Source organism: Rhipicephalus sanguineus, chromosome 6 (assembly GCF_013339695.2).
Source record: "Rhipicephalus sanguineus isolate Rsan-2018 chromosome 6, BIME_Rsan_1.4, whole genome shotgun sequence".
NCBI classification, from domain to species: domain Eukaryota; kingdom Metazoa; phylum Arthropoda; class Arachnida; order Ixodida; family Ixodidae; genus Rhipicephalus; species Rhipicephalus sanguineus.
The window spans coordinates 162957568-162984547 of NC_051181.1; the positions used below are offsets into that span (position 1 = coordinate 162957568).

The 26980-nt window shown below is 44.7% G+C and overlaps 1 protein-coding gene and 1 long non-coding RNA gene across 2 annotated transcripts in view; both read left to right on the forward strand.

The window, feature by feature from the left end:
* Positions 1-26980, forward strand: part of LOC119395535 (uncharacterized) — a 96292-nt gene that overhangs the window by 30734 nt on the left and 38578 nt on the right. The window contains exons 2-5 of the mRNA XM_049417289.1: positions 20525-20791; positions 25796-25891; positions 25973-26046; positions 26452-26599. Coding sequence (XP_049273246.1) covers positions 20534-20791; positions 25796-25891; positions 25973-26046; positions 26452-26599 — 576 coding nt within the window. The 5' untranslated portion in view covers positions 20525-20533. The remainder of the gene's footprint in view (positions 1-20524; positions 20792-25795; positions 25892-25972; positions 26047-26451; positions 26600-26980) is intronic.
* LOC119396961 (uncharacterized) lies at positions 5860-11856 on the forward strand. The gene is made up of 4 exons (XR_005184510.1): positions 5860-6248; positions 6312-6374; positions 7835-7928; positions 11725-11856. It is a non-coding gene; the product is annotated as an uncharacterized LOC119396961 (long non-coding RNA).

The following is a 26980-nucleotide window of genomic DNA, read 5'->3' on the forward strand; positions in this document are numbered from 1 at the left end:
AGGTTTCAGTATCCTCAACGACCCACAGCAACCAACGCGAGTCGGAAACAGCGTGTGTAGGGACACCACGCCGGATCTCTCCCTATGCAGAAACACACAGGGTGCCCGATGGCAAAACACGGGTCACACAGTAGGAAGTGACCATTGCATTCTAGCGATAACCATTGAGGTGACCGCTAGCAATGCAAAAAAGCGAGCCACAGCTCACATTACTGACTGGGATAAATTCCGCCAACTGCGCAAAGAAACGGCGCCCGAATCCATATCAGACCTGAACGAATGGATACATTCGTTACGTCGAGATGTGGACACTACAACGTATCAAACAGGCGTAACTCAAGAACAGCCATCAACTGACTCCCGCCTTCTACATATGTGGGAGGCGCATGAAAGCCTCATGCGTAGATGGCGGCGCCAGCGTCACAATAACAGGCTCCGCCGCCGCATTGCGAGGCTCGAACGCGAACTTGAAGCCCACACTGCTGCGCTAGAACGCCAGCAGTGGGGCCAAATTTGCAACAGCCTCAATGGCCAGATGGGCTGCAAAAAAACATGGCATCTGCTGCGGCACATGCTTGACCCCGGCAGCTCCAAGTCGGCGGCACGCAAACAGCTTGCGCGCATTATCCACCAATACCCGGGCACGGACGAGGAGCTGCTGGACGAGCTCATCACACGCTACTTCAACACCTCCCAAAAACAAAGCAGCACAGCGCAGTTGCCCCATTACACAGGAACCCCGAACGAACAGTTGGACGCCGACATTTCGGAAGCTGAAGTTTGCGTAGCATTACACAAACTGCGCACAACATCGGCGCCCGGCCCTGACGGGGTCACAAACAAGACGCTGCGCAACCTCGATCCAAAGTCGGTGGTGGCCATTACCGAATATATGAATGAGTGCTGGAGGTCCGGCCAATTACCAGGAGACTGGAAACACGCAAGGGTCGCCTTTATACCAAAACCGGGCAAGAAACTCAACCTGGAAAATCTTCGCCCCATCTCGCTTACCTCCTGCCTGGGCAAACTAATGGAGCACGTTGTGCTCTGCCGCCTGCAAAATTTCGCGGAAGAGCACAGCTTACTTCCCCCAACAATGCTGGGCTTCAGGGCCCATCTATCTACTCAGGATGCACTCATCCAGTTGCACCACGATCTTCTACGTCCTGGGAGTGGCACTAGTACCAAGGCTTTGCTCGGTCTGGACCTTCACAAAGCATTTGACAACGTCAAGCACACTACCATTCTAGGCAGTCTATCCGAACTACAACCCGGAGAACGCATATTTAACTACATCCGGGCTTTCTTAACCGACCGAACAGTAGAACTCTCGGTGGGCGACCTCCGTTCCAAGCTAATAACTCTTGGTGATCGCGGCACTCCGCAAGGAGCCGTTTTATCCCCTTTTCTATTCAACCTCTCTATGAGGTCACTACCCTCCAAGCTCGACAAGATACCTGGCCTGCGATACACCCTATACGCAGATGATATCACGCTCTGGACGACTGTGGGATCCGATGGTCAAATCGAAGAGACCCTTCAAAGGGCTACGGACACAGTCGTCCAGCACGTGACGGATGCGGGTTTAGAGTGCTCGCAGAGCAAATCGGAGCTACTAATACTCCGACCTCCAGACCGACGCAAAATTAAGACTCCACTCCCGAGTATCAACGTTTATGTGAACGACACGCCAATACCACAGGTGGGCCACATGAGAGTGCTCGGACTCATTGTACAAACAAACCACCACAACAACATCACATTGGACCGCCTCACCGTAACGGTGAACCAGACAGCCCATCTCATATCTCGAGTGAGCGCGCGCAATCGAGGCATGAAGGAGAAAGAATTACTCCAGATAATTCAGGCCTTCGTTTTGTCGCGCTTCACGTACGCCCTCCCTTACTTGCACCTCCTTCAGTCTGAGCGAGCCCAACTAAACCGCCTTATACGTAAAGCTTATAAGGTGGCACTGGGGCTTCCCCGAAACACCTCGACCGAGCGCCTTCTCAATCTTGGGCTACATAACACTTTAGAAGAACTTCTCGAAGCGCATCGTACGGCGCAAATTCACCGATTACAAGGAAGCAGGACGGGCCGATGGATCCTTGATAAAATTGGGCACGAGGTTTCTCCAACGGGTAACGATCCTGCCATAATCCCCCCCAATATCAGAAGAAAATTCCTCATAAAACCGCTGCCAAAGAACATGTTGGCCAACCACCACGACGGCAGAAGGAAAGCGAGGGCCAAATCCTTGCACAAAAAGTACGCGTCCAACCCTGAAGTGGCGTACGTTGACGCCGCCCAATACCGAGACTTGACCAATGCATACGCAATAAGTGTAATCACTCTTCCTGTCGTCAATGCAGATTCACCCCGAGTAAAAACGGCTGGTTCCGTCCGCGCACTTAACACGACAGAAGCCGAGGAAGCGGCCATAGCCTTAGCAGTAGCAGCCGGATTCACCATTATATTAAGCGACTCAAAGGCCGCTATTTCCAACTTTGCACGTGGCATTGTGGCCCCCACAACACTGCGTTTACTCCGCCCCATTCTGCTTACTGATCCTGAGGAAGAAACACTATGCTCCATTGAGCTGATATGGGTCCCGGCTCACGCGGGGAACCCGGGAAACGAGGCGGCCCACCAATATGCTCGAGAATTCGTCAGCCGAGTGGTGGGACCCGCCTCTGATCCGGGGGACCCTGGTGAAGCCTTGACATCATATCACGACATTACGCAATATTACCGCCTATCGAGGCAGTTGAAACCACCCCCGCACCACAAGTTAACTAAGCGCCAGGAGGTTGTCTGGCGCCGACTGCAAACGCATTCATTCCCGTGTCCATATATTTATGCACGTATATACCCCGACACGATTGACCCGTATTGCTCGTATTGTGGGTCAATAGCCACACTTCATCACATTCTCTGGGACTGCAGGGAATACCCCCCCTCTCCCGATCTCCTTGCCACTCCCTCGTCCGAAGGGTGGGAGGAGGTTTTGACCTCCACCAGCCTGGGAGTTCAGCTACAGGCCATACAGAGAGCAGAGGAGGTGGCCACCAGGTTCAGCCTGGCGGATCACCTACCTCCATAAAGTCTGACGACAATAAAGTTGTGTTCTCTCTCTCTCTCTGCAGATTTATGAGATAGGATGAACAACGCATACGAGATGCTTAGGCTCAACGAATGCCGCAAAAGCATGCCTGGCTAATCCCGCCTGCTGCAACACCCCCACCAGCACCGCTTCATTTAAGTTTAATTATTTACACGCGGGTTTACGTTAGGTGCCCCGGCGCGGTAATCGTGCACATTAGGTTCAGTCGTGCCACACGCCGAACTGCTTAAACAGTTCTCAAACAGGGTCACACGGCCGTGATTCTTTGGTTAGTGATAGCCTTCATTGTTGGCGCCAACAGGAGAGAAAAAAGCACAACAATGGCAAAGTTTATAAAGCATTACGACTGCTACAGCGCCACACCCGTTTAGCGAAGGACAGCAATATGTCTGGAAGTTTTTTTCCGCAAGCAAAAGGAAAAACTGCAGTATTTTTGACAACGCTCAGCACCCGAATTGTTATATCTCGTAAGAGCACGCATCTGCAACGCAGCGAGCGCGAGCGTCGGCGTCGCGAGGCGAGAGGGGAGGGGGGGGCTTTACCGATCGGCGCTCGCCCGTTGCCGATCGGGCGAGGTGGCTACATACTACTACTACAGAGGAGGGAACGACCCACACCCTAAGGAGCTTCGCCCCTAATATACCTGCGCGCGTATGTCAGCGTCGATTGTGTTGGGTCCTTAGGAACATGAGATTCGAGATTAAATCATTTTGCCGGCGAATCACATAGCTTCGATATAGTAGATATTCAATGTTAATACTACGTATAAGTCCTTGCTAACAAAAAATCTCACAGTTTCGTCTCAAGGGCGAAGAAATGCATGCGAGAGCAAGGAATTGGAATGTCACAGGAAGCAAGGCAAGCAGCTACCCTTATGAAAATGAACTTTGCGAGTCTAATGTGCAACTAATGCACACCTAATGTGTCATTAGATTGACATTAGACCTGCAAAGCCTAATGTCCTTTAGCATCACGTGTGCATTAGACACTCAAATGACAATATGCACCAGCATTTCTGATGACAGAAGTAAGCAGATTTTCCATTGCGTATCCTAATGCCAAAGCACATTACAGCTAAGAAATATATATTAAGCGTTTATCACCACTAAAAATTCTATATCCTAATACTAATCGTAACAATTGCGAGGATTTTACGTCCCAAAACCATGATACGATAGTGGCGTAGCCAGGGGGTGGCACATCGGGCCCGTGCCCCAACCACCCTCCCCCTCCCCACCCCTCGGAATTTTTTTTTTGTCATGGCATACAGAGCCCAAAAGACATTCGACCACATCTGCCTGCACGGCCCCCACTTCAGATCAACGAGGTGCACCCCCCCCCCCCCCAAAAAAAAAAAAAACAATTTCTGCCTATGCGACATGGGAGACCTACCTAAGCCCGGGCCGTTAATCTGCCGGACAAACAATAAAGTTCTTTCATCATCATCATCATGCCCCTGCGATACGATTATGAGGCACGCCGTAGTGGAAAGCTCCGAAAATTTCGACCACTTGGGATTCCTTAACATGCACCTAAATCTAATTCAATTTCTTACAGATCTCAACATTCACGTTTTGTCTTTGAGAAATCTCAAACGCCAAACAGTTTGTATTGAAATAAATATTTCAATCATGTTTCAGTAGGAGATATAACATTGAGCACTAATAAGCATTGAGCACCTTAAGCACTAATAATAATAATAATAATAATAATAATAATAATAATAATAATAATAATAATAACAATAATAATAATAATAATAATGCTGGGATATTCCGTGCCAAAAGCACGATGTGGGGGCACGCTCTATTGGGGCATTCCGGATTAATTTCGACCACCTTAGGCGGATAAAACTTCAATATATATATATTGAAGTTTTATCCGCCGGATATATTGAAGTGTTTACTAATTAACTAATTTTCAAAGTGTCGCTCGCGTGCGGTGAAGCGATGCCCCGAACAGTTACAGAGAAGTGTCGGTTTTCCATTCGCCCGGAGGATGGGGAGTTGGAATAATAGAACTACAGTGCACTGTAATAGAACTGCGGACACTGAGGGAAGCACGAGAGATGAATCAGTCGAATCGTTGCAGTCAGAATTTGGAAGTGTATCATCAGCTACACGTTTTCAACAAAAATACGCCTGGGAGCAGTGGCTACCAACGTAGCCTCCCCCACCCCCCACCCCATTCTTCATTCCCCGTCGGCAAGTTCCGGCGAGCGGGGTACAAGGGGTGGGGGGCGCCCATGCCTTTCATCCCGCAGCTAACACTTCTGCTTGCTGTTACGCAGAGAAAGTAGAGGAATGGGCACCTGGTCAGATACATCCTTTCTCTTTTATTGTGCAGGAATGCATGCTATTCATACCTATCTACACACGCCTCCAACCCTGAAACGAATCTTGTAGTACGCAAAAGCATTGCCTTTGAGATTTGTACAAGGGTGGCTATACGTGTATTTTGCAGGGACTCAGTGATGACCGTCGCCTCGGGAGTTAGCAAAATTTTCTCTAATATGCCAAGAACAAAAAGTATAGTTTAAAAACTAAATACAATGAGTGATCAGATAGTGCAGACGCACCTAAACTTGTGTGCAAAGCCATAAATACATTTAATTTGCAGTACAAAAACATCCTCTATGATAACACGACGCTGCTGCCACATATGTTTTCTTTTTAGTCGAGCCTGTTAGTCAGCAGTTGCAACAGGCCTCGTTGTACTACAGGTGCTTCCCGCAAGCACATGTGCTGTGCAGTGACATATTACCGTGTTGATAGATATTGTGTGCGTTTATTGTGTGCTTATCGTACTTCACATTCGTCGACTGGATATTTTGCGCGTTTCGGAACGTCCTCCCGCATTGATCAAGTGGGGGATGATGCATCGTCGTTCGTCGCCACTCAGAACAGCCTCATCGGACGCGCTGCTTTGTCTCCGCGCTCAAAAGTGCTTTCTTGCTTCGTTTATCGATTACCCACGTTAATCGCGTGATTCAATATCGAGTGTACCTCCAAAGACAATCCACTTCCCAGTGTTGTGACAAGCGGCGACCGCGGTTGTACAGGAGCGGAAGCGTGAGCCTTTTGACGAGCGACTGTGAAGAATGCAAAGCCAGTGCCAAACTTCGGTAAGTTGAAGAAAGTCGCTGAACAAGTAACTTGGTTATTCATTGCGTGATGCTGTTGTGCAGGAACCGATAGCCCGGGCGGCGTGTTGGCACAGCGAGGATGAGAACGAGAGACCCGATAGACAGGTATGTTTGGTGCTTTGAGCGCACTTGCATTTACATCACCGTAAAAGCCGGTCGCCGATTGCGTTGATTACATGTTTGAAGGATGCGCGTTGCGGCTACGCGATCCTATCCTTCGATCATGCAAGCCTCGTGTCATTGCGCTGTTATTCCTTGGATGTTTACTGTACGAGATCATCGCTTGAGAGTATTTCTACAATCCCTTGTCGCCGTGAAGAAGTGTCTGCCTTTAAACATACGGGTCGTCCCTTAGCGTTTTCACGGTGGTGATATAAGAGGAGTTGACCAAACTCGGTAATAATGCGCAAAAGTGTCACAACACTGCGCACGTAGATAGAAAAACACACAGCCCTGTCACGCACACGCGATGATGGATATGTTTTTGTGGTTGCGTTCCCGAGTCCTTTTGTCGGAAATCCATGTAATCGCTCCGTGGTTAGGATTTCAACGTAGCTGCATCATAAATGTTTTAAGGGAGCTCACTTGAAGTAAATGTATTTGAGTGAATTACGTTATGTACTGGTACTAAGTGTACACTCCAACAACTGCGTGCTTAATTTGAAGAAGCACATGTTTATATGAAATAATGTTAGTAGAAAAATTTGTCAATTCGATTAAGCTAAGCTAACTCATGCCACTCTTTGGTGCAGTATTTGTGTTTGAGAAAAGTGCGTGAACTTCTTTTCTGCCATTATATATTTTTTCTTTGCTGCTTGAAGCACACCAGCTTCTCTATCACGAATAATTTAGACTGTGCTCATGTAGTGAGAATGTTGCTTGATTGTGGGTTGGTTTAAGTCGTTGTATTTTCACGCTTTCTTTTTTACATCAGCATGGTACCGATATTGCCCTCTTACTTGTATGAGGACTCATAACCAAGGTGTAGTATTCAGTAATTTAGTATTTATTTAGCTTTGTAAAGTCAAGAATTAAAAGAAAGAGATCTAAATTCTTATATATTCATATGTTTCCAGAAGTTCTCAGAAAGTTGCAGAATGTTATTGATTTTGTGAAGGGCTTACATAACTAAAAAAATCAGATAGCTCAAGTGAACAAGACAAGCTAAATGTGAATTCGCTTTAGAGTACCAAAAATGTGTTTCCTAAATTGACACAATACATATGTATGGCTCGTTCCCACCTTGCACCATGTGCTCATGTACCACGCACTCTTTGCAAATGTTTTTGTCATGTGGATCACCCATATGCATGTTCTGGGTCGTGCTTATTACGTACATGTGTGAATGTTGGACATGCAGTGCCACTCTTTCGATAGTTGCAAGAAGTGGCTAGTCCACTAATACCTGTTCTGATTGTGCCCTGATCCCTTCATTCAAGGATCAACTTTTTTAATGTATCGATATACACTTGCCTGAAGACATGTTTGGTACTCGCTATCTGTGTGTGGTAGGGTTTGTTTTGTGTGAAAATAATCTTTTGTGGTATCTGTCATGTATGTATCAGCGATGACAGCTGTTCACGGCACCGACACAGAGGACATATTGCAGTGCAAGATAGGAGCGGTCTTCCTGCAAGCCCAGACAAGCCATATTGAGTGGTAGGAATCTCTTTTCATCACTACAATGGGACAGTTTTGGCACGTAGCACATCTCGAGATATAGCATATACTGGCCCTTAGCTTAGGTGTGGGAAACCTATCTCCTGCACTTTAGTGCAGTGCATATTATTTAGTTTGTATCCGTTGAACATGGAACATGAAATAGTTTGTATTATTTAGTTTGTAATCCTTGAACATGGATTGACGCCAGAGCCAACGTTTTGACACTTGAAGTTGTCTTCATAAAGGGAGCAACTGGTGCTTCTTGACATTGCTGTCTTGACGAAGGCAAGTCTACTTGTTGAAAAGTTGGCTGCAGCGACATAACCTCTTTGAGGACGTTTTGTCTCTTCAAGCGTCCTCCATCTTCCACCGAACATCTGTTTTGTTTGGATTGCCATGAAACTGTGCGGGGAAATCTTACTTATAATGATGTTTTTATGTGTATTGTTGCGATGCTAGCTTTTACATTCAGAAGTTTCGAGGGCCATTGCAAAGTAACATTGAGAAAGAAATGAAATCTGAAGCCACAATAGACAATGCGAGAAGTTTTGTAGCGCTGATATAGGTTTTCATGCTCCCCATTGGTTGCAGGTAGCATCTTGAAAAATCCTAAAATTTTGTCAGTTTTGTGTGTAAATCACAGAAATGAAAAAGAAGACAGTGTCATAATTATGGAACTCTGTTTGCTAACTATAAAAATACAAGTATTGCGTTATTCAAGAAATCAGTGGATTTCTAGTGATTTTTTTTTTGCCATGTAGTTTGGAGCAGAGTGAGAAAACTTAAAAAAAATGTTATCAAGGGTTGACATCTGGCCTTCACGGTAAGCATAGAGACCTGTGAAGATGGCACAAGAAGGAGAAACATGCACAGGTGCTAAATTTCAACAATTACTTATTTGCACGTGGATCACACTTATGCATTAACAAAAAGAAAACAAAAACTCAGGCATGGACAGGTACAGCTGCATGAAAGAAAAATAGATCTTTCTTTGTTAAAGATAGTGATGGCACACTAACACAATCTCAGCTAACATTATTAATAGTTGCTGATTCAATGATCAATGTAGTAGTTTGTCAATGTGCCTATGCACAATGAAACTCTTATCAAAGTGTAAAGCAACCACATGTGCTCCAATGTGCAGCTGACCAGTCATCGCTGCCTTTGTTTACGTTGTTTCAGCGTTCCCTGAGCTTTTCTTTTTTTTTTTTGAGACACTACCTCATTTGCCCTACATAACGCTTACCACATGATAGGGGTATCTGGTAAACGGCGCCTTCTTTGCAGGGCACGTAATGTGTCCTGTGATTCTTAATGCAGCCAGGCGTCCTTGTGAGTATCTGGGTTGCTGCTTTTGCTTAGCTTAGAATCATGATTTGAGGCCATGAGCACAATGCTGATGTTTACCCAAGTACCAACCGTTTTTATGTTGTCGGATATCCCGTGCAAATATGGCTTAGTGGCAAAAATTTGTCGTCCATCAAGATTAGTCTTTTTTTTTTCTTGCCTGGTGAATGCAAGGTGGTTTTCTGAGTAGGGCTTCTGCAACCGGTACAGAAAGAGGGGCAGGATATCCTGCTGGCATCCGGTGAGTTCTTGAAATGAAGGCTCATCCAAAAGAAATGGGAACAGGATTTTTTAGTGCAATATACAAGCACAGGGGTTTTAAGATATGAGGATGACTACCTCTTTATAGATTACCACAAAGGTTCTGTCGAATCTGAAGCCACTAACATCATAACACTTGCACGTGATTGCACGTGATAATACTATACTGTACATTGGATTGATTATTGAATCAGCAATTATTCATTATCTTTGCCAAGATTGTGTTAGTGTGCCGTCACTATATGTAACAAAGAACTATTTTTCCTGGGCGCAGCTGTGCCTGCACATGCCTGAATTTTTCTTTCCTTAAAATTATAAATATGTATGATCTGAGTCCAAATAAATTACTTGAAAGTTAGCACCTTTGTGTGTCCCTCCTCGTCCTGCCTTCACATGTCTCTGCGATAAACATTAACGTTTCAATATTATGTGTAACCACACGTTCTTGCATAGATGACGTCGTCTACAGGCACTGACAAACAGCAAAAGGAGGCAATGAAACATATATTCTACCGCTATGTTATGAAGTGATGCAACATTGAAAATTGACTTTCATGCAAAGCTGTAGGGCACACTTTCACAGCGTATTCTATTGCTCTATTTTTCTATGTTGTGGGCCTTAATAGTCCCTGTTCTGACCTTACTGCTATGTACAGGTTTATGGTGTTTTTATAGGTTGTGGTGCAACCATGTTTTAAGCAATGTCGTGCAACATGGGAGTACCCATTTCCTTCTAACAAAGCATTGTTGTCAGATGATCGAGAAGCCTGAGAGTTTGATAATCTGAATTGGAGATAGTCTTGATTAGAAAGCATCGGATACTCATATGTTTCATCACATTGTTTGGAACATTGTCACACCTCAATCTATAAAGATACCATGAATCTGTGCATATTGCACAGTTCACGACACAGGTTGAGGCCTACCACAGAAAGAGAAGTGTAATGCACTGTGTAATGGTGCCTTGAATAGCCTTGTTTGACAGGGAACATTAATTGTCGAATGAATTCATACTATTGTAGAAGGGTGTACATTTTAGCAATACTTGTAACTGGGCATTTTGGTACATACTCAGGAGGGAACAGGAGCGCGAGCTAATACACGGACAGCGCTCCTCTCTTCTTTCTGTGTCGGTGTCTTAGCTCGTGATCCTCTTTCCTCCTGGGTGTTCGTTTGATTACTCCATTTAGCTGTTTGCACATGCACTGTAGATGATGTTATCTCTGTGCGAACACTTGGGTTCAGATGATATTTTAAGCGTCTGCGTGATTTCTAAAAAAAGTTAGTTGTGAGTTTAGCGCTGCTATGTGCTCTTTCCTTTAGTAGCTGTGATATCCTGTCAAGATGTTCAACAAGTACCGACGCACTCCAATGTGGATTCTGCTGTTTTTCTAAAAGACAAGTGATCAATTTCATAACTATGCAATATTTGCTAGCTAACATTCATAGAACTTTTGTCGCCTCTTTAAGGTACATAATGAATGTACCTTTAGCTATCGAATAATATCGAAAGTCACCAGGGGTAATAATACAAAAATGCTTTGGCTTGCTTTCTCTAATGCCTTGTTTTCAAAATATTTGTAGAAATGACCCATAACTTGTTACAGCATGCATATCGGTAAAATATATGTAGGTTCTTACAGAACCCACCATTTCATGATTCTTTTCACTAGAATTTAGCATTTCTCTAGCTGTATCACCAAGACTCAGCTCCACATTCCACTTGCCTATTGCTCAGATTCACCTTGCACAAGCTGAGCATGAGCTACAAATTGTTCTGTGATAGTTTTGTTTAAAACAAAGGAGGTGGAATAGGCTCACTGATGCATGCAGCAGTCATGCATGGAGTACCATTTGAGTAGCGAAAGGACGTTATTATGAAATGTTACATCAAAGAAGCTAACAGAGCTAATTGGTCTGTCTATAATAGCTGGCCAATCTACGAAACCACAGCCCTCTGAAGTGATGTATAGTGGTTTGTTTTTTTATGTTTTTGATCAAAGCAGCATGAAGCCAAGGCTATGTAGTTGGACATTGATACAGATGGATTATTCAGTTAAAATGGTAACAATTATACCACTGTTTTGGAAAAAAAGGCATCAATCATAAATTGCAAGGTCTGTTCACATGCTGCCCTAAGCTGTATGCTTCAGTGCCAAACTAATATTAACACTTTCACTTGCAGGTTTCAAATACAGCAACTGTACCACCACGACAGTGCAGCACAAGAGACCCTATCGTCAGTGCTGAGCCAGAAATTAAATAGAAAAGCGCTTTCTCCTGAAATCTTTCGTCTGGTTTTATTTCGTTTGTTTGTGATTGTAAAAGAGCGCTTTCATAGGAAATATAAAATTTAACTAACTAGCCCCATTTATTGTCCTATTGAAACTAAATAGCTTGACAATTTAGCGCTCGTTTACAAATGCGTGTATCATAGACATGCAAGATTATTGATTGGCTTCGAAAGACTGTTACGTGTAAAGAACAATGGTGATCTAGTCATTGCTCGAAATGGTCTGCTGGCATTTATGTGACAATCCTCTAAAGCATGCACACTTTCGTATTATTAACCACAAAAATATTTATTGACCTGTGTGCAGCAAACATGCTGTTGCTGGCATAAGGCCTAAGTCTGCAATATGGTGTTTAATGTCAACCTAATGCATATGTTCAGTTGCGTTTCACTAGACAACGGCCATTAGAAACTCACACGTCAGTACTCCATAGACTAACGCTAGACAATCGTCATCAGAAACTCTAACGTCATGACTCTATAGACTAACGGTGGCCAATTACTATTAGACTCGCATTAGGTGTGCATTAGAAAGCGCATTAGACTGGCATTAGACAGTGTAATGATTCTGATGTCTAAAGACATTAGTCTGTTTATTAATACTCATTAAATTTTTTCATAAGGGTAGAAACTTGCTGCTCGCTGTTCAAGCACAAAGGACGCAGGAAAAAAAAAACACACAAGGCAAGTGCGAATTAAGAAATGTCACAGCTCGACACTTGCAGCGCGCTGCTCAAACACAAAGAATGAGGTATGAAAAGAACGCACAGGTACAAATAGGACGAGCGCGAACTGTCACAGTTGTTACTTCAACTAACCCCCACTTTGGCTCTTCTGGCTAGCAGATCACTCCTTTCCCAAACGCGGCCGCTGCAGCGAGCGAAGTGACCTTCGTATGGTCTATAGCTTCAGCGCAAACTGCGGTGAAAGCACAAGACGTACAAAACTCCCTCTCAAGAGATAATCGCGCGAGCACGGTCGACTATGCCCTGTATGCCAAAGTACAAGTCGAAGGCGCACATCCCAACTCCGGCGAAACGCTAGACAGTTTTAGAATTGGGGACCCAAGAAATTTCGAGCTGAAAGGACGCATGCGCAGAAGGCAAACAACTCTCGGACTCTTGCGCTCGCGTTGTCCTAAGACCCTGCAGCGCCTTCTTTTGGGCGGCAAACAAAACCGCAAAGCGCGCGACCTCAAGAGCAGAAAAATTACAGCATGTCGACAGGTGAATGGTGAAGAGCTTGGGCGAAGCTCCTGAACCAATCATGGTCTCGGGATCCGGTTCTCGTTGAGCCCGTTTCGCAGCGGCGTCCTTGGCGCGCACCGTCTTGGGATCCGCCTTGCTGCCGCCAAGCGAGCGCCAAGCAAGCGAGCCTCTCGGGATCGAGAGGCTGCCGCCAAGCGAGCGCGGTGCGCGGCGGATCTCAAGGCGGTGCGCGCCCGCGAAGCCGCCGCCAAGCGCGCGCGGCGCCAGGCGGCAGCCTCTCGAGCTCGCACCTCGGGATCCTGCCGACGAGCACGAGACGCAACGTCCTTCCGCACCCGGCGCTCCTTGTCGTCCATGGTCCGCCAAGCAGCACGATCCGGCAAGCGCACTCCTCCACGTACGGCGACGATCAAGGAGAATGAGAGATAACGGGCGCAGCAGCCAATCTGAGAGCAGCGGCACCTATAACGCCATCTAGCGTGCATTCACCCAACCGCCATATTGCACACATCTCTATGGGACAGCGCCATCTAGTATATCGTCACCCAACTGCAGTTTGCATGCATCTCTATGGGACAGCGCCATCCATTGAATGATACGGGAGACGCCACGGCGGGGAAACGCCGGACGGAGCGACGACCGACCAGGTGATGCTATAAGGAGCTTCGCCCCTAAAACGTATCCCAGGAACGAGTGATTCAAGTGCGCGGGATATATGAACGTTCCAGTGAGGCTCTAGACTGGTTTTCTGTGTTTGATTTGTGTTTAAATATGCGTGATTATTAATTTTTATAATATCGCTCTAAGTGCAATGGTTTCCTTCCCTGTCATAAAGAAGAAAAAAGAGGCATGGCGTAATTATCTAAGGCAGCGAGCTGCGGAGCGAGGAGTCGCAGGTTGGAAAGCCCGGTCGAGCTCTTCGGAATTTTTTACTCTGAATTATTTTTTGTGGCTTTTATTCATATATACATACATATACATATCCAGGAAATGATGGCGACGGCAAAAATCCGCCGAGAGTGTCCATATAATTGATATCGCAATAAAATTTAGTGAATGATGTTACACAGGCATATCGTCTTCCTAGAACACAGGTGAGCCCAGCATACTCAAGGCGAAATATTTTAGCAGAAACCGGTTGCCCCACTTTGATTGCAATGTTTTTCCTCAGCTATTTGTCAGCCCCGTCTTTTCAATAGCAGCAACTCATCAATCTTTGCGCATCTTCCCACGCGCCAACTTCCAACTGTTTATTATCAGAAACCGCGCCGATTTATATACGCTGCCGAACAAGGTAATCCCATAACAGAAATTGACCGCCCATGTTGCTGCTAACCGCTTGGCGGTTAGCAGCAACATGGGCGGGCACTTGGCAGACCACTGCAAGCGCTGTGGTTGTGCGCCACACTTCAGCCAAACCACGTTTCTTAGGAGAGCAAACAGCCGCACTGAAAGGGAGACAATTGAAGCGTTTCTAATAAAGAGGGCAGGTAGCCAGTGCGTTAGTGCCCCATCTCTCGATCTAAGCGAGAAAGAAGCTATCTTTTTGAAAGATAGCATTTAGACATGTAGAGTTTAGAATGTGCGATATTCTTTTTACCTCTCACTAGGATTGGCACGTGTTCACAGGTGCTGGCATGTTTTCATAGTTCGATCGCGTTAGTGCAGTTCCGGCGCATGCCTTGTCTCTGTATTTATGGCACATGATGAATTGTTAGTTCTGCGATGACTCAATTTCTGTTATGGGATTACCTTGTTCGGCAGCGTATATAAATCGGCGCGGTTTCTGATAATAAACAGTTGGAAGTTGGCGCCCGTGTCTGTCTGTTCGTGTCTTCGCTTCGTCCCCGTCTTCTTTGCGTCATTACAGTTTTACCTCAAGTTATGAACCAACTAGCTCAGCAACAAGCCCTGTTTCCCACGCGATCACGGGCTGTATTCAGTATACGCTTCACTGCTTTTTGTGCTTTATCGATCTTCGTTAAAGCCCTGCGTCGAAGAGCAGCTAGTGCAACATTAGGCACAAAAGCACCTTTAGCTTCTTTTAACATATGCACCATAATAACATTCTTGTCAAGCGTAACTATTTTACGAGTTGTATTTCTCCGTAATTTATCATTCTTGTAAAGTCAGGGGAGATTGCTCTTCGTCTGGAACATGTTTGAAATCAGGCGATGACTCACACGAATGACTGACAGCAGCACCTTGTCAACAGCCGTTTATTCCGGATAGGAGCCAAAGGTCCCTTGGACCACGCTCATTCCTCCGCATCACTTCCTTTTTTTTTATCACGTGCGAAGTTCACGAGGAGCACACGTAAAGCACAGAACCTTGTCAGAGTACACCACAGTGTGAAATCCGCGACCTGTACGAGTTGACAAAAACCTTCTAGTAATAATAATTTCTGAAGTTTTGAGTTCTAAAGCAATGATATAATTACGAGGCATGCCATAATGGTGGCCTCCTCATTAATTTAGCCACTTGCGGTTCTTTAAGCGACATGCCTCGAAGAAACTGTTGGCCATTGAACGTACGATATGTTCTAGGTGAAGTCTACAGTATCTCTCCTGGTTGTTTTTTTTTCGACTGGCTAAAAAAAGACAATAATTTATTTTGCTACCAGCAGCTTTCCGTAGCTCCGAACCAGAAGAACAGATATTGGCAGTCCATCAGGCCCGCGATGGGCCGAGAGGCTAGGCCTTTCGGCCGCGACGTTGGAGCTGGCCGCTTCAGACTAGGAAACTAGCGCGACCTGAAGGACTTCAATGAAGTTTTATGTGCGGAGCACTTTCGGGTCCCGTCTTGTCGTCCTCCGTCTGATGTCGCATGGTCACGCAGTGGTCAATACAGCAGGCATAAGCAAAGGCCAACAATGCTCAAAACCAGTGCAAAGTAAACTAACAAGGTCTAAAATAGTATGAACTACAGAAATAACCAACGATTAATTTCAATAATTTGCCTGAACTCGCAAAAAAACGCTTCTCAAGTACCTGGCTGATACCCGTGCCACGCAAGAGTGGGCACCACCGCTTCGGCAAGCACGTGATTGTGAAGGGAATCGATGGGTTGCCTGCGCTACGCGCTTCCTCAGGTTTCACGGTAGTGGAGCTGCATTAAAGGGAAGGAGGAGTGGTTGTAGAATTTGGTAAAACCTGGTTAACAAGGACCGACATTACTGTCGACGATATCGTACTTTTTTTTTCGTGGTTGTTGTAACAGGAGCTTTAGAATTTGCGAATTAAGAGTTTTTCTTGCTCCGCCCATGTAAGCGCGCCGAAAGTGTGGGCGGGGAAACGAATCGTCATCTTCTGTTCCTTTGGCGGAGCCGTGCTTCACCGTGCTCGTATCCTATACCTTGGCCTCCCTGACTAACTGCGGCTGCGCGCCGTCGCCGGAGCTAATCTCGGAAGCTACACTTCAACAGTGCTGTTGCTGCAGATGACGCGGCATACCGAAGATGACGTCACGGCGTTCGCTCAGCATCTCAAACAGCCATGCGGCCACAGCCGCTGTTTTTTGCAAAAAAAAAACAAAAAAACAAAACGCTGTATGCTTTCACATTTCAGAACCTTTACATCCGTTTTCGAATTCAGCGGGGCGGAAACTGTGATTACAGACACGAAAGTCTTTTTTTAAGTGATTCAGCTTCCCTTTAAGCGCGGCATTTCGAATTACACCATGGCCTACACAAGAGTGACATTAGCACTGCATTAACCGCAGAATTTTTCATACCATACCTCAGATCTGCTGCCACGCAGGCATTCTTACTATAGAGGCTGTTAATATGTGTCCGTACAAACATCAACCAATTGTACTATGCTGAAAAACCGGAATAATGGCCTGTAATAATATATTCGTGCTTATGATGCGCTGCCGGGGGACACGGACCGGAGAAAACGAGGAAAACAACACAGGGTGATGCGCAAACTCAGAACTGCTTTATTTCAGTCATGTACATCCTTATGTACGTGACATTGTTTGCAGCCCTGGTATGTTTCTTTTTCATATTTTTGTGTTCTACCGCCTTATCACTGAACCCCCCCCCCCCCACTCCCGTCTTTTCGTGTTCCTTTCTTTCTTGTACGTTTATTTTTTGTTCCTTTCTTTCTTGTACGGGGGGGGGGGGGCTGTACGTGGCTGAAATAAAGTAGTTGTGAGTTTGCGCATCACCCTGCGTCGTTTTCCTCGTTTTCTCTGGTCCGTGTCCTCCGGCAGCGCATCACAAGCATGAAGACGTACCAACTAGCCCCTATTGCCGCCTTATTAATAATATATTGTTGTCATTCCGATATAGCTTGCAGTTACGCCGTTACAATCCTTCCATACTACCAAGCTCCTAGAACTACCTGAGTCAGATTTGTTCCTTTCATTGTGTATCTTGTTTGAGTGGGAAAGCCGAGTTCCTTTTACGCACGAATATCTAGTCTTTAATAATTCAAGAACAGTACACCCGCACGCTAAAACATTCACGTATAGTATTATGCTAATGCAGTTCTTATGACACTTGTAATCATAAAAAAATTATGCCTCGCTTCCTTATAACGCTGGTAGCCTGCTCTCTATAGGACTCGTGCGGTGACGAATACATAGAAATTAAAGTAGCAAAAGTCAAACTAAACAGGGAAAGGCATCATTACGCATAATAAACACATCGCACTAAAAATAGAAAACAAGGCGTGCTAGTAGCATCAAATATTTAACGCGCACCAACACTTTACATTCGTTTATTGCGCTGGATCTGAAAACTGCAAAAGCTATAGACTAACGTTTCTCCAAGCTCTGCATGCATTTTGCAGTCGCAATTTTAGTCTCAAATGAGACAATACCACGACTGTCGTGAAGCCAGGATAGTTCTGCTCAGCTGCATTATAAGCTCAGCTAAATGCAAAGTATCATAGTAATCATCATTATGAAACGGCGCAACAAAAGGACACGTAACACAGGCGAAGAAGATGACACGAAGACAAGCGCCGGACTTACCAACTCGCCCAATTATCAGTGCTACTGAATATAATAGTGATGCCTGTAAGTTTATTCGTAACCAAATCATACAGGGTGCCCCAGCTAACTCAAGCTACTGTTTAAAAAATATGCCGACGAATTCTATGACGACGCGACCCAGTGCATGTCCCTTACTCTTCCATGTAGTACGCCACACTATTATTGTGTGTTGCGTAATTGCTTAATTAGCAAGATTAGTTAACTAAATTCGGAACAAACGAAGCTGGGCGAAACATTACAACGAGAAAGTTGTAGAACTGTTCGCGAAACGCCCGGTTAGACAGGTTCTATCTTTCTATTTATTACGTATTAGTGTTTTTCTGCGTACTACAGACACCGGCGAAACACATACCACGTGACATGCCTGTTTGCGCGCCGTGATTGCAGTGTTCCTTAACGTTGCACGTGCAAACGACCGTAGCATTTGGCTGAGTGTGCTCTCTTAAAAGGCGACAGGGCGGCGACGATGGTGTTTGCTGTGCGATGACGCCCGTGTTGCTTGTGGCAGTACAAGCGATAAGCACGCATTTGGTCTCGTCGTCATAGAGTGTGTCGGTATACTTTTATACTCTGGTTAGAGTTAGCTGGGGCACCGTTTATATGACGGAGGAGACCGTGGGACAATGAGGTAATGCTTAATACCATTCCCTTTCGTCTTTGTTTTAAACGGTGACTTTGCATTCTTTGAATTTAGTAGCATAGCAGATCTCCCCGTACTTTAGTGCGTAGGCAAGAGAAAAGATTTTCCACATGTCCCAGGCCTACTAAAGACAGGGAAACGTCACGGTACAGTTTTCATTTTTTCTGCGTATGACTTCATTTGCTTGCAACTAAAAATTACCGGAAGCTTTCGTGCTCTGCCTCTCTCAAGTCTCCCGGTCCGTGCATTCCGTGCTTGCAAGCGCATTGTGTTCGTGCTCTGTCGCGTCACATCCGGTTCGTAAATAATGGTCGTTCCAAATTATGCCACACGTCAAGGACACTGCTCCTTCGGGAAAAAGCTATGCGTCAGATTCTGAACCTGACGCAGATTCACAAAGTGCGTCGCTCATACAGTTGCTTGGGTTTCTCAGTATCGTCTTCGGTGAGTGCAGTTTGCGATTTTACTGCCTGCATTTAGGTCGCTCTTTTGTGTTCGGATACAGAAACTTGTTTGCTTGCAAATGGTACTACATCATTTATTGGCTTCTCCTGCGGTCCAGGGGCCTAAGTCACAAAAGTTGTGATTTGCAAGTTCATTTGCCGTTGGCCGGCCGGCTTCGCTAATTTCAGCATTACGCTTGGCTGAAATATCCAGTTACAAACATTTTTAGCGTAAAACGTTTTTGTGTGTACTGACCCTGACTCTGGACTCGCATTGGCGTTGAAAATCGGAACATTTGCTGTAGTTATCCAAGGGCTGACATATTCAGATGACTCAAGAATGGTCCACTGAGACTTTTCATCAAAGCGGTTTTTCTAAAGTTGCACAATAACACACCTCTGTTTAACGTTTCGCTTGTACAGACCTTGGCCTCTGGAGGTACCCTGTTCTGCTCATGGTTCTGCAGTGCACACGATTCGAAACAATGACACGTACTGATTAAGGGCCTGGACACAATATTTCATTATATCATGCTTTGTCACGATTAGTTAGAAACTTTTATGGACGTCCTATACGAAACGCCATTCCTGCCAGTAAATTATCATACTCTGCCAATACAAGATCTGAGGTGTAGCCGGCGCCTTTTTTGTGCGCCAACATCTCCATGCATGATATCATTAAGAAATGCAGTGATACAGAACAGCATAGATACACTTTTTAGCCTGTATAGTCAGCAACACTGGAGCGGTGGTGCTTTGTGGAGATCTACAAGGGCGTCTAGCGCGAAATAAGTTCATTTCCTCCTCTCTCTTGTATAAGAGCTCGCACCTACTTACGTCACCAGTAGCTCCGTCTGGGTGTGCCGTAGTACCGTGAACTAGAGAAGTGGACTGGTCTCGCTGACGAAGACGATGAGGTCGTACGGCCGATGTTCTTGTCAGCGTAAAACTCTGACGCACCGCTGTATACGACGTTAATGCATTTAGCAGGGCTAGTTGGTATTTACTTGATGAATTCATAATACTAGCGAACATACACTATACACTACGGCCTGCACGGAACGACAACGGCGACACAGGTCCTGTGTCATTCTCTGCAGTCTGCAGTGTGGGTTCGCGAATATTATGCATCCGTCACGCTAGATACCAGATTCTGTCCAGTGCTACCGCAATCTAACGTGAGATTTCTGATGAAGGTGCTGGGTGCCGCACATACATATTACGTCTGGTAACAAACTCTGTCGTTTTATCTGTGTTCCGGCATAACGCCATTTTTTCAGGGCTTAGGTGTACATTAGCCTGCCGAAAATAGGATTCTTGTGGATATTATGCTTGTGAAGATTTCCACATTCACGAAAACGTGTTCTACGTCGAATTATGTTTCTTCTTTTTACTGCCAGTGTCTCAATATGCGCAGCCTTCGACGCTCTCGATCCCGAACAATTGAGACGACCGCTGTGAATCCCCTCAGTGCGAATGACGAAGACAGCATCGCTCTGCCGAAAGAGTCGGTTCTTCCCGATAAAATGACAGAGCTGAGAACACTGGAGCGGGAGCACACGAAACCACCGGCCCACAGCAGAGCGCTGAGAATGTTCCCCATTCTGGCCGTGTATGGAACCGCTTGCTTTTCGCTCGCTCTCATCTCTCCGTACATACCTCATCTGGTAGGTATACGACCCGTACTTTTAATATTGTGCACGAGAAATTGCTTTTCACTTAACGAAAAAAATCTACGGCGACTGGGTTGGTAGTTATTGAAATAGAAATTTTCCTGACATGAGAAGACGAGCACGATATTACATCTAAGTGACAGAAGACATTACAGATGCTTTCGGACCATGTCGGGCTCGTCCTTTCTCTTTATGAACATATGCCAATTCGCCCAGCGAATTACGTTGCTAACAAAACGAAAATCCTAGAATGGAGCATTTCGTCTATAGCATGAAACTATGTATGAGCTAAGTATATTGAGTACCAAAACGAGTCTTAATTATGTAGCTACACATACCGGACTAAAGAACCTGGAGTGTTGTACCCCAACTGACAAATACCGTATTTACTCGAATCGAGGCCGGTCCCAATTCTAAGCCGACTCCCGAAATTCGCAAGGCCAGAAAAAAAAAAAAACATAATCATTGCACTCGAATCTATACTCGAATCTAAGCCGAGCCCCCACTTTCGCACATCGTTTCTTCGAAAAAAAGAAAACATCGGCTTAGATTCGAATAAATAGGGTAAGTGACCAAGTATTAAGCGTTTTGCTATATCCGTCACTGGAGACTATTTTTTCGGAGTTAAATGGTCCACTTTTTCAGCTTCAGGCATGCTCCGACACATTAAATAACCCTTTTCTCTTGCCTTCATGATCAGGTGATGATAAAGAACTGTTTCTAAAGCACACTGCTACGATGTATTCCCCCGACCTTTCGTAAAAACATCAAATTACCTCTCGAGCGCTTATGTATATGCTATGAGCTACGCTAGAAGTTACTTGGTAGTGTTAGAATGAAATGAAACAAAATGCCATCTCAAGGTATCACTGATAGCTGGTATATAGCCGAAGGTTTCGAGCCGTTTAAGAATCAAATCGTTCATGCTTAATATGGTAATGATGCCATATTTGTAGTTTGAATGTTACTGCTTCGGGATGTGTTATGACGTCATTGATCTCTTCGTCACTGGTTCCAGTAATGCTATGGGTACTCGATGGTCAATGTCCGATCAAGAAACGGTTTTACGAAAAAAACGCTTTGTGTATCCTTTTTCCTCAATGACCTCTAATTCCAATTAGCTTTCAAAGCTTAAGCAGCAAGGTGTTGCCTTTATGTATCTGAAGAAAGTTTGACATCTTCCCGGTTGTCCATCAGACACTGGCCTACCCGGTATTGCTGCAGAACTATCGGTAAATTGACTATCGATAGCATCGATAGTTTATTTGAAAGTATCGACGGTGTAAACAAGAGAGAGAGAGAGAGAGAAATAGATGAAAAGGAAACGCAGGGAGGTTAATTTTGCGCGAGTGACCGGTTTGCAAACTATCGATAGTAGTACTACGGACAAACTATCGATTGTGCAATCGATAGTACAATCGGCAATATTACTAGCGATAATACACTCTTAGAAACAAGTTAATAAACAGTTAGTGCATGCATGCATTTACTAGTTCCGAGAGTCTTTTAAAACCTCGCAACATCCCTGTACCAGCTAGTAAAGCTGGTAAATTTTGCCGTTTCTAAAACCGGGGAGCCTTTCTTAGTGTCCTTAAAGGGGTGGTGCCATCAAATTTCGAGGCTATAAAAAGCCTGTTGTCGGTTTCCTCTGTATGCAAGGACACTCCACACGAAGTGTCGGGACACAGCAAACGTTTAGAATATATTTTAATTCACTTACAAAGTGTGCCTAAATGCCCATCCTCCCGATCGAAACCCATCGCTAGCGCGCCAACTCTGACGTAGATCTATAGGAGGAGCAACGAAAGATGTAGTGGCGTCACACCAGACCTGCTGTAGTGACGTGAGTGACCTCCGGACCTCCGCCACCTCCACTACGTACGTACCGGCTGTAGTGAACTAGAATATATTCTAGTTCACCATAGTACTGGCAAAGCATCGGTTGCTACATCACTCGCCGAGTTTCGGTCGCTTCCTGGCTAAGTGCGTCACAGCCTTGTGTGTTCACGTCACCAAACCTCCTACACTTCTACGTCACTGCCTAACCTGGGCGCCCAGAAACCGCAACCGACAGTTGTCCACATCAAAAGGCGATATTAGATTATTTAGCGAGAATACATGAATGTTGGTGCGTGCATCATGCTTCCTGGAGCTATAGGAAACGCTTACAGCAAAGAACGTGCAAGCAACAAATTTGGTGGCACCACCCCTTTAACTATACTGCTGAAATACCTGTGTTGCCTGATGCTTCGTAGATGCCGTAGTTTATTATGCCGTAATTGTGACAGTCTTTTGGGAAATTTAGGCCAAACTTCAATTTTCTAGATTATGTTGGAATAACAGTATCGTGATACGTGATGGCATACATATGTACAAACAGTATAGTACATTGGGTGAAAAATGATCGTTTATCTCTCTAAATTCTAAGACTGCTAACCGGCATAGTCTGTGCTATTCCAAAGTAGGTACATAAATGGCCGTGAAGCTGCTATTAGAGTAGATGACGCGTGCGTAGCCTTGATATTCTGTGTGTGCTTATGTGCGTTCTCGCTTATAATCCATGCATGCCTCAATCTACTCTGTTATGATGCATATATACATACCGCGGTAATTAAAAAATAAATTAGTGGTTGTTAATTGGTGCAACAAGCCGTGCTATTTTTCTTTACTTCACCTTATACATGCTTTCGCGGTACAATCAACTTGATATGGCTCTGCACACGCACATACAGGATGTTTTTTTTAGACAATGCAGATTTTTTAATAAAAATCCTATGACAGTAAACCTCTTATCGTTTTCGCACATGAACTCTTTGTCGAGGCGGAAAAACTTTGCCGCAGTTAAAATGACAGTGTTGCTACTAATAACGAAAACTCGTTAATTAACTTTGTAATCTTGAGGGCAGGTGTTTATATTAGAAAGTTGTAGTGCGTGCCAATTTATGGCACACCCATTTTTGTAAAAATCACGAAGGTTGCACGTAGTTCATGATATTCATCATCCAATTTCAAGGGTGAAATCGAAACTGATCGCGCCCGTCGCGCACAAAGTGCGGCGGAACACCGGGACGACACGCGACAGGGAAGTGACGAAATTCGAATGAAGGCGCGCACAAGCAGAATCTGGCCAGAAAAATCGGCAATCATTCTGAAATACACAAGGAGACAGCCTAATGTTTGTGTGCGATGGGGGTAGTGTTTATGTGATTATTTCTTAAACTATAAAGAGGCGCGAATAACTATTTTGCGTGCATGCAAGAAGAAGCGCCGAAGTGGCAGCCCCTGAGTTTAACGGTTACAAGACAAAGAAAAAGTTGATATCGCGGTTTTCTTGTGCACAGTTCGAGAGAAACGGATAAGCACCGAACACTACGCGCGAAAATAAGGCAGCGCGGGCACAAGGGAGATGACTTGCAGCTCACGAACTCCTACGGCCGCGACGCGCTTTCATTCCCTTTTCTTTGCTCCCATGTGACGGGTAGTTCCGGTCTGACGGAGCTGAACGGTCACGCTTCGTGCGCGCTTTGCGCGATCAGTTTCTATTTCGCCCTTGACATTCGATGAAGAATATCTCGAACTACGTGCAACTTTTGTGATTTGTAAAAAATAAGTGTGCCGTAAATTCGTGCGCGTTACAACTTTCTAATATAAGCACCTGCCCTGAAGTCAATAATTAAGAAGGTAATTAACGAGTTTTCGTTAATTAGCGGTACCAGTTTTATTTTAACTGCGGCAAAGATTTTCCGCCTCGACGTGGAGTGCGTGTGCGCAAACGACAAGAGCCTTACAGTCATAGGACTTTTATAAAAAATCTGTATTGTCTAAAAAACACCCTATAAACGAAACAGGCGTAAACCTGTATTTGGCTAATTGTAGTCCGCTATAGTTGGTACGGTAACTAAGTTGCTGGTGCGGTTACTAACAATTAGGTAACATACTAACCATTCGAGTTAGTACATTTCATTTACTGACACGGTAGCGAATTCCACCAACCTGCTTCTTACTATTAGTATTTTGTTAGTGAATATGCCTGTCTTTTTTTTCTAAGAGCGTACTACCGATAGTGGTGTGAATACTGATGCTCTTGCTTGCCGGCGATATTGCCAAATTTGCGATTGCTTGCTATCAGTACTATCGGCAATACTCAGTTCACTTAATTTATGAGCAATTTTTGACTGGAGAGGTAAATTATTTCCGGAGTAAAAATAGCGGAATATGTCGATCAATAAATTCGTATTCAATAGCAACAATTTGCACCTTACAATTAACTAACTTAGTTCTTGATATTTTCTTTTCATTTCAAATCATAAAAGGCAATAAAAATTTGAAGCCGCGCAGTTCCGCCACATGTAACGGCTTCCTTACCGCTACAGCTGGTAAGTATTAACCTAATTATCTTATGTCAGCCAAGCATTCAGTAAAACAACATAAACATGTCAAATTTCTTGCCCTTCAGCCGGTTCTTCCTGCTCAATTAAATATATACGACGCACTCGGCGAACCAAGTTTATGCTTCAATGAGTTCACGCGGTTGATTGTATACTATCAATAGTTCTTTCTCACCATCGGCAGTTCGATAGTGACTCAGCTATCGATAGCATCGATAGTACCATCGATAGTTCTGCATCACTACCACCCGGCCTTCAGCGCGAGCGGCTATGCGGGCGTGGCTGCGGTTTGTTCGAGAGACCGGACTGAGCGACAAGTTATATATGGATGGTCTCAGACAATGTTGGTTTGTTGCTTTTATACAGTGTCATTGTCATGAGTTTGTAGTGTAGTTACAGACTGCCTTCTCCTCTTTCATTCTTTCACACCACCTTTCCCCTTCCCCATTACAGGGTAGCCAACCGGATTTCTTCCTGGTTAACCTCTCTGTCTTTCCTCTCTCTTGCCATCTTCGCTTGCCTCGAGTTAATACTCGTGAGAAACGATGCTCTGATTTACTATTTTGTGGTATGGCATCGCCATATATATACATCTTGGCATTACTTTCAGGCGGCAGAAAAGCGAGCAGAACAATGGCAGTTCAACGTCATTTATGCAAGCACTAGAGCGTCTATGTTACTTGGAAGCCTTTGTAATATGGCAATCGTAAGTTATAGTATCTAGCTGTATTCGGAGGTACGTTTATGAAGTGCGTGTTTAACTTTTTAAAATTTGTGTGTTTTGCAGATTCAGCGCCTTAAACCTCATGCGACCCTGATTGTTGCATTCATTGGAATGATTGTATGCGTATCATTGTACGGGTAAGGCCTGTTTCTCCAATTGCTTACAGACATGAGTTACGAAAACTGGCGCCTAATTTTGTGTAGTAATGCTATACTGATCTCTTGAATGCAGCCTAATTTCGGAACTGTGAACAACGCAATGAAGTTTTATTTTGAGAACGTAACTACACCCAAACAATTTATTTCCTTTCAGTCCGTCACTTATTCTTCCCACTTCCACCTCCACCATTGCAGTCTAGCAAGCCAGGCGAATTCTGAATAACCTTCTGTCTCCTCTTTTTTTACATTTTTCTCTTTCGCTGCTCACTTTCTCAACAATTCTGAATGGGTTTATATTCTATAATCTAAGAGTTTGTTGTCCATGCATTAACATTTACTTGGTAATTCTGATAACCACAATGTTCTTCTCTCCATTTCTTGTAGCTCCACGTATTGGATCGTCGACGGCAGCTCATTTGTGGGCGCCACTGTGACAATCGGGCTGGTCTTCGGTTTCCTCTATGCATCTTTTGTTGTGACACTTTATGCAGCCGCCACCTTTAGGAGCCAACGGAGCTGTGGTATAATAATTGTTAGTGAGTCTAGTCACCACCTTTATATCCTTACAGTACATTTCAACGTCACATTTCAATTTCCGAGATTCATCAATGCTTCTTTGATCAACGCAACTGTGTGCTACAGAAGTGTTTCTTTCCACGTCTACTACTATTTTGTAGTACACTTGATAAATTACAGGTTTATTTAACTCTTGGTAGGAAAAGAGCGGCTGTCACCCTCAATAACACTTCCACCTTTCATCTATTACGCTAACTCTACAGAGACAAAGAAAGCAAAACGAACACATACATGCTGCTAAAGAAGGCAGTTACTGCCTTCACGAAGGCAAGTTCACTTGCCGAAACGTTGGCTCTAGCGACATTCGCTGTTCAACTATTTCTCATCACTTCGAGCC